This window comes from Rutilus rutilus (genome assembly GCF_951802725.1).
Source record: "Rutilus rutilus genome assembly, chromosome: 23".
NCBI classification, from domain to species: domain Eukaryota; kingdom Metazoa; phylum Chordata; class Actinopteri; order Cypriniformes; family Leuciscidae; genus Rutilus; species Rutilus rutilus.
In genome coordinates, this window is record NC_140233.1 from 5,080,001 (window position 1) to 5,092,568 (window position 12,568).

A 12,568-nucleotide genomic window follows, 5' to 3' on the forward strand; every position below is an offset into this window, starting at 1 on the left:
AAAGTCGTTGTGTTTCGAGAAATAACTCGTTAAATTTCGAGAAAAAAGTCGAAATACAATCTTGAGAATAAACTCATTACATTTCGAGAATAAAGTCGTTGTGTTTCGAGAAAAAACTCGTTAAATTTCGAGAATAAAGTCGTTGTGTTTCGAGAAATAACTCATTACATTTCGAGAATAAAGTCATTGTGTTTCGAGAAATAACTCGTTAAATTTCGAGAAAAAAGTCGAAATACAATCTTGAGAATAAACTCATTACATTTCGAGAATAAAGTCGTTGTGTTTCGAGAAAAAACTCGTTAAATTTCGAGAAAAAAGTCGAAATACAATCTTGAGAATAAACTCATTACATTTCGAGAATAAAGTCGTGTTTCGAGAAATAACTCATTACATTTCGAGAATAAAGTCGTTGTGTTTCGAGAAATAACTCGTTAAATTTCGAGAATAAAGTCGTTGTGTTTCGAGTTTAATCTCGCATTATAATGACTTTAATCTCGAGATAGTTTTACTTTTTTATTATTGCTTGGCCCTAATCCTCTTCCGTAAAACTCAAAGGTTTCTAAAACAAATAATATTCTTGAGTCTGTTGTAACTGGAACTTTAATTTTTCATATTGACAAAATGTAATATTGTATTGATTTGTGTAGCCTAATTCAATCTCTTATGATGTCCATTTTGTTTTATTTATTTTTCTCTTCTTTTCACTGTTAATGTCTGTATCCTTTCATATGCAATACATAAAAAAAACAATAAAAAAAAGCAAAAAAACCTGAATTGTTTTAATCCAAAGAAAGAAAGCATTTACCCAGAACGAAGGACACAGGGATGAGTTGAGCGTATTGGTCACAGTACATGGAAAGCTTCTCAAACATCCTGCGCTGCTCTTCAGTCAGAATACACCTGTCAATCAAACAGAGCTTACTTAAACACCTGCTGCTTTTATTATATACAAATATTCAAAGGAAAGCCTTTTGACAGAACGAAAATTTGAACGATATTCTACACTGATAAACAACACTAGCAAAAAAATTATATGGCCTTAACATGTTTTTTTCGGGTGGTAACACCATGTATTTGGGGATATACCATGGTAATACCTTTAAATTATTTTCAGTAACTTGAAAAAAAAAGAAAATATCATGGTAAATGGATTTGGTAATCATTTAGTACTCGCAGTAAATGGTATTATCGTGTTTTTTGGACATAGTACAATGGTAACACCATGTTTCAGGGAAGTACCATGGTACTGTAGGTTTTACCATTCATTTTTTTGCAGTATTTTGAAAATATGAAAATACCATGGTATATGCATAACCATTTAGTTCCACAGTTTATCAAAGTACCACAGTATTGTCATGTTTTTTGGATATGTACCATAATAACAAATGTCATGGTATATTAAAAGCCTATAGTCATTTTTTTGTACCCTGGTAATATTAAAGTATCATAGTATTACTGTTTTGTTTTTTTACCATGGTATTTAAAAAAAAAAAAAAAACTTTTTGGAGGACCATATAAAGTTAACCCTTACAAAAAAGTGGTAATGGTGCAATTATGGTATCACATGGTACTTTAAAATATACCATTAGTACTGAAATTAATGTACTATGATATTTACATGGTTCTACAATCTCCTTACAGAAATACTATACTTGTCTACTACTATGGTAAATATATATAAAAAAATAAACATGGTGATGGCATTAAATGATTTGCATTAGCTTGAAAACATGAATATACCATGGTAATCATTTACTATCATAATATCAAAGTACTATAGTATCATAATTTTTGGACATGTACCATATTACAGTAACTAATGCTATGGTATATTAATAGCCTATAGTAATCATTTAGTACCCTGGTAAGATTAAACTACCATACTATTACTATATTTTCAATATACTATTGTTTTTTTTACCATAGTATTCTTTAAATATCCTTTGAAGTACCAAAAAAGTGCATGGTACAAATATGACATCTGTAGAGTTGGTTCTGAAATTAATGTATGGTGGTATTTCCATGCAACTACAATATACTTCCCAAAATAACTTAACTAAAAAAACATGGTAATACCATGTCCCCCCAAAAATATGAAAAAATATTTCTGTAAATGTGGTACCATGATATTCTTGGACGTAAAAAAAAGAAAACATGATTTGTAGGTCATTCAATATCATGGTACATATCAAAACACCATGATATAACTACATGTGGTACCATTATTTACTATAGTAGCACCCCTATAAAGGGAGTAAAGCTGTAGTAATAAGGTGAATGATCAGTGTTTACCTGTACGTGATGCTAATGGCGGCGTACATCACAGTGAAGATCAGCAGCTCTCGGTACAGCAGCTTATAGATGCTTCCTTTCCATCGCAGCAGGAGACGATAAAAGGTGCCCAGACGTGCATCTGACACCTGCTGTGAGTACGTGACCGTCATCTCTGACGAGCCTCACAGCCTCTACTGCTCAAACTGACCTTTCACCTTTCAGTTATTAGAGAGAAGGATGGACAGCGACACTGGGAAACACATGCACGCTCAGCACTGAATCACAGTGCACACACACACAGAGATCACATGCTAGTTTGATGTTAGTTAGCATGCAGCAACACCTAAACTGCAACAAGTCAATTATATTCACAAGCATGCATGGGTAAAATGAAGCAAAACTAGCGTTAAAAGAGAAACACAAAACTGCAAATGCAACTGCTTACTATTCCTCGTCTGTAGGCCTCAAACACTCTCTATAAGAAATAAGCCACTCTCCTCACAGCGTGTGATGTTGTGTGAGCTGACGGTCGGTACCGGAACCGTTAAGAAGGAAGGATGGAGTGGAGGAGAGCATGAGACGCCCACACCTCCGGTCACTTGACCCGCTAATCTGTTTTCCACTAACAAAGAGGCATTGTGGAAAACTGGGGGGTTTGTTAATCTCAGCAAATCTTTCAAAACACAAGCACAAACACTCATACATATTCAACTCGATTAATAGAGGCATGCATTAATTGCAGTTATGTAATGAAAATATGATGTCAATAATCAACCAGCCCTAACTGATCCATGAGGAGTTCAGGCTCCATTAAACACTTGTGATGATGAGGCCCTCAGCGAGGTGTTGAGGGCTCTATAGGGCCCTCTAGTGGAGGAAATGCACCTCTGTGTGTGGCCCCGGTGTGCTTCATTAACCTATTAACCCATTTTTATAAATTCAGCAATTTTTCAAAGTCTTGTGGACTACAATGTAAACATTTGCAACATGCATTTTGTATGATCCCTCTTATATATATATATATATATATATATATATATATATAACTATAGTTTGCCTTTTTATGTCACAATGTTTTAATATTTTTACCCAAAATAAGGTGGTGTGAGCATTATTGAGCACTATAATAAACACATTATATGTATGTATATTTATTTAGCACTGAACGGTTGCCTGCCTGCCTATTTTCATATTTCACAATTCTGTGGGGAAAAAAAGTCAGAATTGTGAGATAAAAAGTCTCAATTTCCTTTTGTAGGCCTACTTTTTTTATTCTGTGCTGGAAAAAAAGCTTCTATAGTAACCAACGGCCGTGTATGCTGGATTTGTTGTTTATCAACGGAAGCAATTTCAATTTCATTTCAGTAAAATCTTCACGTAAAATTCATTCATATTTGCAAATAATATTTTATTTTTAATTATGCATGACCACTAGGCTATTGGATCACCTAACTAGCTGCAATGTGATAAATATTAGAACCGCATTGTGTAAGAAACATAGGAGGAACAGAATCCGACAGCAAATAGTTCAGCTGTTGAAATCCGTTCCCACACCCCAATGATGAGAGATGTTTATGTATCGGCTTAAAATATGCTTATTCTATTCTGTGTGTGGATGGAGCTTAAACAGCATCAATTTGATAAATATCAGAACCTCAGTGTGTCAGAAATATGTGGGGAACAGAATCCGACGGCAAAAAATACAGCTGTCGAAATCCATTCCCCCACCCCAATGATGAGAGGTGTTGATGTAATGGCTTAAAAAATGCGGATTTTATTTTTGTGTGTGGATGGAGCTTAACTTGCAACAGGTTAAAGAATATATTTTTTTACCCCTTTTCCACCAACAAGAACCAGGTGCTGGTTCGGAGCTAGAGCTAGTGCCGGCTCGGAGTTGGTTCGACTGACAAGCCTCCAAAGAACCGGTTTGCTTTTCCACAGGTCACGGAGCTGGTGCTTTGGCGGTGGAAAAACAAAGAACCGATTTGAAACTAGGCTCTGGCTCCGAACCAGCACCAGCTCTGCCTTGGTGGAAAAGGGGTATATGAGAGGTGTTGATGTAATGGCTTAAAAAATGCTGATTCTATTTTGTGTGTGGATGGAGCTTAACTTGCAACAGTTTAAAGAATATATTGTTTGCCTTTTATTATGATAGGAAAGTATCAAGAAAGTTCGATGACCCGAGACTTGAACTCGGGTCGCTCCAAAGCTAAAAAAAAATATTGTCAGGGGACTGACCACTAGGCTATTGAGGCTAACAAAATGCTCCAATTTAATAAATATTAGAACCTTATTGTGTAAGAAACATAGGGGGAACGGAATCCGACGGCAAAAAAACAGCTGTCGGAATCCGTTCCCCCACTCCCATTATGAGAGGTGTTGATGTAATGACTTAAAAAATGCTGATTCTATTTTGTGTGTAGATGGAGCTTAACTTGCAACAGTTTAAAGAATATATTTTTTGCCTTTTATTATGATAGGAAAGTATCAAGAAAATTCGATGACCCGGGACTTGAACTCGGGTCGCCCCAGAGCTAAAAAAAAATATTGTCAGGGGACTGACCACTAGGCTATTGAGGCTAGTAACATTCTACAATTTAATAAATATTAGAACCTTATTGTGTAAGAAACATAGGGGGAACGGAATCCGACGGCAAAAAAACAGCTGTCGGAATCCGTTCCCCCACTCCCATTATGAGAGGTGTTGATGTAATAGCTTAAAAAATGCTGATTCTTTTTTGTGTGTGGATGGAGCTTAACTTGCAACAGTTTAAAGAATATATTGTTTGCCTTTTATTATGATAGGAAAGTATCAAGAAAGTTCGATGACCCGGGACTTGAACTCGGGTCGCCCCAAAGCTAAAAAAAAAAATTGTCAAGGGACTGACCACTAGGCTATTGAGGCTAACAAAATGCTCTAATTTAATAAATATTAGAACCTTATTGTGTAAGAAACATAGGGGGAACGGAATCCGACGGGAAAAAAACAGCTGTCGGAATCCGTTCCCCCATTCCCATTATGAGAAGTGTTGATGTAATGACTTAAAAAATGCTGATTCTATTTTGTGTGTGGATGGAGCTTAACTTGCAACAGTTTAAAGAATATATTTTTTGCCTTTTATTATGATAGGAAAGTATCAAGAAAGTTCGATGACCCGGGACTTGAACTCGGGTCGCCTCAAAGCTAAAAAAAAATATTGTCAGGGGACTGACCACTAGGCTATTGAAGCCAATAATTTAACAAATATTAGAAACTTATTGTGTAAGAAACATAGGGGGAACGGAATCCGACGGCAAAAAAACAGCTGTCGGAATCCGTTCCCCCACTCCCATTATGAGAGGTGTTGATGTAATGACTTAAAAAATGCTGATTCTATTTTGTGTGTGGATGGAGCTTAACTTGCATCAGTTTAAAGAATATATTTTTTGCCTTTTATTATGATAGGAAAGTATAGTATCAAGAAAGTTCGATGACCCGGTACTTGAACTCGGGTCGCCCCAAAGCTAAAAAAAAATATTGTCAGGGGACTGACCACTAGGCTATTGAGGCTAGTAACATGCTACAATTTAATAAATATTAGAACCTTATTGTGTAAGAAACATAGGGGGAACGGAATCCGACGGCAAAAAAACAGCTGTCGGAATCCGTTCCCCCACTCCCATTATGAGAGGTGTTGATGTAATGGCTTAAAAAATGCTGATTCTTTTTTGTGTGTGGATGGAGCTTAACTTGCAACAGTTTAAAGAATATATTTTTTGCCTTTTATTATGATAGGAAAGTATAGTATCAAGAAAGTTCGATGACCCGGTACTTGAACTCGGGTCGCCCCAAAGCTAAAAAAAAATATTGTCAGGGGACTGACCACTAGGCTATTGAGGCTAGTCACATGCCACAATTTAATAAATATTAGAACCTTATTCTGTAAGAAACATAGGGGGAACGGAATCCGACGGCAAAAAAACAGCTGTTGGAATCCGTTCCCCCACTCCCATTATGAGAGGTGTTGATGTAATGACTTAAAAAATGCTGATTCTATTTTGTGTGTGGATGGAGCTTAACTTGCAACAGTTTAAAGAATATATTTTTTGCCTTTTATTATGATAGTAAAGTATAGTATCAAGAAAGTTCGATGACCCGGGACTTGAACTCGGGTCGCCCCAAAGCTAAAAAAAATATTGTCAGGGGACTGACCACTAGGCTATTGAGGCTAGTAACATGCTACAATTTGATAAATATTAGAACCTTATTGTGTAAGAAACATAGGGGGAACGGAATCCGACGGCAAAAAAACAGCTGTCGGAATCCGTTCCCCCACTCCCATTATGAGAGATGTTGATGTAATGGCTTAAAAAATGCTGATTCTTTTTTGTGTGTGGATGGAGCTTAACTTGCAACAGTTTAAAGAATATATTTTTTGCCTTTTATTATGATAGGAAAGTATAGTATCAAGAAAGTTCGATGACCCGGTACTTGAACTCGGGTCGCCCCAAAGCTAAAAAAAAATATTGTCAGGGGACTGACCACTAGGCTATTGAGGCAAATAATTTAACAAATATTAGAAACTTATTGTGTAAGAAACATAGGGGGAACGGAATCCGACGGCAGAAAAACAGCTGTCGGAATCCGTTCCCCCACTCCCATTATGAGAGATGTTGATGTAATGGCTTAAAAAATGCTGATTCTTTTTTGTGTGTGGATGGAGCTTAACTTGCAACAGTTTAAAGAATATATTTTTTGCCTTTTATTATGATAGGAAAGTATCAAGAAAGTTCGATGACCCGGGACTTGAACTCGGGTCGCCCCAAAGCTAAAAAAAAATATTGACCACTAGGCTATTGAGGCTAGTCACATGCTATAATTTAATAAATATTAGAACCTTATTCTGTAAGAAACATAGGGGGAACGGAATCCGACGGCAAAAAAACAGCTGTCGGAATCCGTTCCCCCACTCCCATTATGAGAGGTGTTGATGTAATGACTTAAAAATGCTGATTCTATTTTGTGTGTGGATGGAGCTTAACTTGCAACAGTTTAAAGAATATATTTTTTGCCTTTTATTATGATAGTAAAGTATAGTATCAAGAAAGTTCGATGACCCGGGACTTGAACTCGGGTCGCCCCAAAGCTAAAAAAAAATATTGTCAGGGGACTGACCACTAGGCTATCGAGGCTAGTAACATGCTACAATTTAATAAATATTAGAACCTTATTGTGTAAGAAACATAGGGGGAACGGAATCCGACGGCAAAAAAACAGCTGTCGGAATCCGTTCCCCCACTCCCATTATGAGAGGTGTTGATGTAATGGCTTAAAAAATGCTGATTCTTTTTTGTGTGTGGATGGAGCTTAACTTGCAACAGTTTAAAGAATATATTTTTTGCCTTTTATTATGATAGGAAAGTATCAAGAAAGTTCGATGACCCGGGACTTGAACTCGGGTCGCCCCAAAGCTAAAAAAAAATATTGACCACTAGGCTATTGAGGCTAGTCACATGCTATAATTTAATAAATATTAGAACCTTATTCTGTAAGAAACATAGGGGGAACGGAATCCGACGGCAAAAAAACAGCTGTCGGAATCCGTTCCCCCACTCCCATTATGAGAGGTGTTGATGTAAAGACTTAAAAAATGCTGATTCTATTTTGTGTGTGGATGGAGCTTAACTTGCAACAGTTTAAAGAATATATTGTTTGCCTTTTATTATGATAGGAAAGTATCAAGAAAGTTCGATGACCCGAGACTTGAACTCGGGTCGCTCCAAAGCTAAAAAAAAAAATTGTCAAGGGACTGACCACTAGGCTATTGAGGCTAACAAAATGCTCCAATTTAATAAATATTAGAACCTTATTGTGTAAGAAACATAGGGGGAACGGAATCCGACGGGAAAAAAACAGCTGTCGGAATCCGTTCCCCCATTCCCATTATGAGAAGTGTTGATGTAATGACTTAAAAAATGCTGATTCTATTTTGTGTGTGGATGGAGCTTAACTTGCAACAGTTTAAAGAATATATTTTTTGCCTTTTATTATGATAGGAAAGTATCAAGAAAGTTCGATGACCCGGGACTTGAACTCGGGTCGCCCCAAAGCTAAAAAAAAATATTGTCAGGGGACTGACCACTAGGCTATTGAAGCTAATAATTTAACAAATATTAGAAACTTATTGTGTAAGAAACATAGGGGGAACGGAATCCGACGGCAAAAAAACAGCTGTCGGAATCCGTTCCCCCACTCCCATTATGAGAGGTGTTGATGTAATGACTTAAAAAATGCTGATTCTATTTTGTGTGTGGATGGAGCTTAACTTGCATCAGTTTAAAGAATATATTTTTTGCCTTTTATTATGATAGGAAAGTATAGTATCAAGAAAGTTCGATGACCCGGTACTTGAACTCGGGTCGCCCCAAAGCTAAAAAATAAAATTGTCAGGGGACTGACCACTAGGCTATTGAGGCTAGTAACATGCTACAATTTAATAAATATTAAAACCTTATTGTGTAAGAAACATAGGGGGAACGGAATCCGACGGCAAAAAAACAGCTGTTGGAATCCGTTCCCCCACTCCCATTATGAGAGATGTTGATGTAATGGCTTAAAAAATGCTGATTCTTTTTTGTGTGTGGATGGAGCTTAACTTGCAACAGTTTAAAGAATATATTTTTTGCCTTTTATTATGATAGGAAAGTATAGTATCAAGAAAGTTCGATGACCCGGTACTTGAACTCGGGTCGCCCCAAAGCTAAAAAAAATATTGTCAGGGGACTGACCACTAGGCTATTGAGGCTAGTAACATGCTACAATTTAATAAATATTAGAACCTTATTGTGTAAGAAACATAGGGGGAACGGAATCCGACGGCAAAAAAACAGCTGTCGGAATCCGTTCCCCCACTCCCATTATGAGAGATGTTGATGTAATGGCTTAAAAAATGCTGATTCTTTTTTGTGTGTGGATGGAGCTTAACTTGCAACAGTTTAAAGAATATATTTTTTGCCTTTTATTATGATAGGAAAGTATCAAGAAAGTTCGATGACCCGGGACTTGAACTCGGGTCGCCCCAAAGCTAAAAAAAAATATTGACCACTAGGCTATTGAGGCTAGTCACATGCTATAATTTAATAAATATTAGAACCTTATTCTGTAAGAAACATAGGGGGAACGGAATCCGACGGCAAAAAAACAGCTGTCGGAATCCGTTCCCCCACTCCCATTATGAGAGGTGTTGATGTAATGACTTAAAAAATGCTGATTCTATTTTGTGTGTGGATGGAGCTTAACTTGCAACAGTTTAAAGAATATATTTTTTGCCTTTTATTATGATAGTAAAGTATAGTATCAAGAAAGTTCGATGACCCGGGACTTGAACTCGGGTCGCCCCAAAGCTAAAAAAATATATTGTCAGGGGACTGACCACTAGGCTATTGAGGCTAGTTACATGCTGCAATTTAATAAATATTAGAACCTTATTCTGTAAGAAACATAGGGGGAACGGAATCCGACGGCAAAAAAACAGCTGTCGGAATCCGTTCCCCCACTCCCATTATGAGAGGTGTTGATGTAATGGCTTAAAAAATGCTGATTCTTTTTTGTGTGTGGATGGAGCTTAACTTGCAACAGTTTAAAGAATATATTTTTTGCCTTTTATTATGATAGGAAAGTATCAAGAAAGTTCGATGACCCGGGACTTGAACTCGGGTCGCCCCAAAGCTAAAAAAAAATATTGTGAGGGGACTGACCACTAGGCTATTGACGCTAGTAACATGCCACAATTTAATAAATATTAGAACCTTATTGTGTAAGAAACATAGGGGGAACGGAATCCGACGGCAAAAAAAACAGCTGTCGGAATCCGTTCCCCCACTGCCATTATGAGAGGCGTTGATGTAATGGCTTAAAAAATGCTGATTCTTTTTTGTGTGTGGATGGAGCTTAACTTGCAACAGTTTAAAGAATATATTTTTTGCCTTTTATTATGATAGGAAAGTATCAAGAAAGTTCGATGACCCGGGACTTGAACTCGGGTCGCCCCAAAGCTAAAAAAAAATATTGTCAGGGGACTGACCACTAGGCTATTGAGGCTAATAATTTAACAAATATTAGAAACTTATTGTGTAAGAAACATAGGGGGAACGGAATCCGACGGCAAAAAAACAGCTGTCGGAATCCGTTCCCCCACTCCCATTATGAGAGGTGTTGATGTAATGACTTAAAAAATGCTGATTCTATTTTGTGTGTGGATGGAGCTTAACTTGCAACAGTTTAAAGAATATATTTTTTGCCTTTTATTATGATAGGAAAGTATAGTATCAAGAAAGTTCGATGACCCGGGACTTGAACTCGGGTCGCCCCAAAGCTAAAAAAAAATATTGTCAGGGGACTGACCACTAGGCTATTGAGGCTAGTAACATGCTACAATTTAATAAATATTAGAACCTTATTGTGTAAGAAACATAGGGGGAACGGAATCCGACGGCAAAAAAACAGCTGTCGGAATCCGTTCCCCCACTGCCATTATGAGAGGCGTTGATGTAATGGCTTAAAAAATGCTGATTCTTTTTTGTGTGGATGGAGCTTAACTTGCAACAATTTAAAGAATATATTTTTTGCCTTTTATTATGATAGGAAAGTATCAAGAAAGTTCGATGACCCGGGACTTGAACTCGGGTCGCCCCAAAGCTAAAAAAAAATATTGTCAGGGGACTGACCACTAGGCTATTGAGGCTAATAATTTAACAAATATTAGAAACTTATTGTGTAAGAAACATAGGGGGAACGGAATCCGACGTCAAAAAAACAGCTGTCGGAATCCGTTCCCCCACTCCCATTATGAGAGGTGTTGATGTAATGACTTAAAAAATGCTGATTCTATTTTGTGTGTGGATGGAGCTTAACTTGCAACAGTTTAAAGAATATATTTTTTGCCTTTTATTATGATAGGAAAGTATAGTATCAAGAAAGTTCGATGACCCGGGACTTGAACTCGGGTCGCCCCAAAGCTAAAAAAAAATATTGTCAGGGGACTGACCACTAGGCTATTGAGGCTAATAATTTAACAAATATTAGAAACTTATTGTGTAAGAAACATAGGGGGAACGGAATCCGACGGCAAAAAAACAGCTGTCGGAATCCGTTCCCCCACTCCCATTATGAGAGGTGTTGATGTAATGACTTAAAAAATGCTGATTCTATTTTGTGTGTGGATGGAGCTTAACTTGCAACAGTTTAAAGAATATATTTTTTGCCTTTTATTATGATAGGAAAGTATAGTATCAAGAAAGTTCGACGACCCTGGACTTGAACACGGGTTGCCCCAAAGCTAAAAAAAAACATCGTCAGGGGACTGACCACTAGGCTATAGAGGCTCGTAACATGCTACAATTTAATAAATATAAGAACCTTATTGTGTAAGAAACATAGGGGGAACGGAATCCGACGGCAAAAAAACAGCTGTCGGAATCCGTTCCCCCACTGCCATTATGAGAGGTGTTGATGTAATGACTTAAAAAATGCTGATTCTATTTTGTGTGTGGATGGAGCTTAACTTGCAACAGTTTAAAGAATATATTTTTTGCCTTTTATTATGATAGGAAAGTATCAAGAAAGTTCGATGACCCGGGACTTGAACTCGGGTCGCCCCAAAGCTAAAAAAAAATATTGTGAGGGGACTGACCACTAGGCTATTGAGGCTAGTAACATGCCACAATTTAATAAATATTAGAACCTTATTGTGTAAGAAACATAGGGGGAACGGAATCCGACGGCAAAAAAAACAGCTGTCGGAATCCGTTCCCCCACTGCCATTATGAGAGGCGTTGATGTAATGGCTTAAAAAATGCTGATTCTTTTTTGTGTGTGGATGGAGCTTAACTTGCAAGAGTTTAAAGAATATATTTTTTGCCTTTTATTATGATAGGAAAGTATCAAGAAAGTTCGATGACCCGGGACTTGAACTCGGGTCGCCCCAAAGCTAAAAAAAAATATTGTCAGGGGACTGACCACTAGGCTATTGAGGCTAGTAACATGCTACAATTTAATAAATATTAGAACCTTATTGTGTAAGAAACATAGGGGGAACGGAATCCGACGGCAAAAAAACAGCTGTCGGAATCCGTTCCCCCACTGCCATTATGAGAGGCGTTGATGTAATGGCTTAAAAAATGCTGATTCTTTTTTGTGTGTGGATGGAGCTTAACTTGCAACAGTTTAAAGAATATATTTTTTGCCTTTTATTATGATAGGAAAGTATCAAGAAAGTTCGATGACCCGGGACTTGAACTCGGGTCGCCCCAAAGC

At 37.3% G+C, this 12,568-nt stretch overlaps 1 protein-coding gene across 4 annotated transcripts in view; it reads right to left on the reverse strand.

Annotated features, from left to right (window-relative positions):
* Positions 1 to 2,826, reverse strand: part of best1 (bestrophin 1) — a 12,179-nt gene extending 9,353 nt beyond the window's left edge. The window contains exons 1-3 of one of the 4 annotated variants that reach the window (XM_084397316.1): positions 2,720 to 2,811; positions 2,293 to 2,549; positions 806 to 900 (exon numbers count right to left, since the gene is read on the reverse strand). In XM_084397316.1, the coding sequence (XP_084253442.1) occupies positions 806 to 900; positions 2,293 to 2,444 (247 nt within the window). In that variant the 5' untranslated portion in view covers positions 2,445 to 2,549; positions 2,720 to 2,811. Of the gene's footprint in view, positions 1 to 805; positions 901 to 2,292; positions 2,586 to 2,719 lie in introns of all 4 variants that reach the window. The other 3 variants (XM_084397317.1, XM_084397318.1, XM_084397315.1) reach the window with 3 other exon arrangements.
* Positions 2,827 to 12,568: the final 9,742 nt, after the last annotated feature.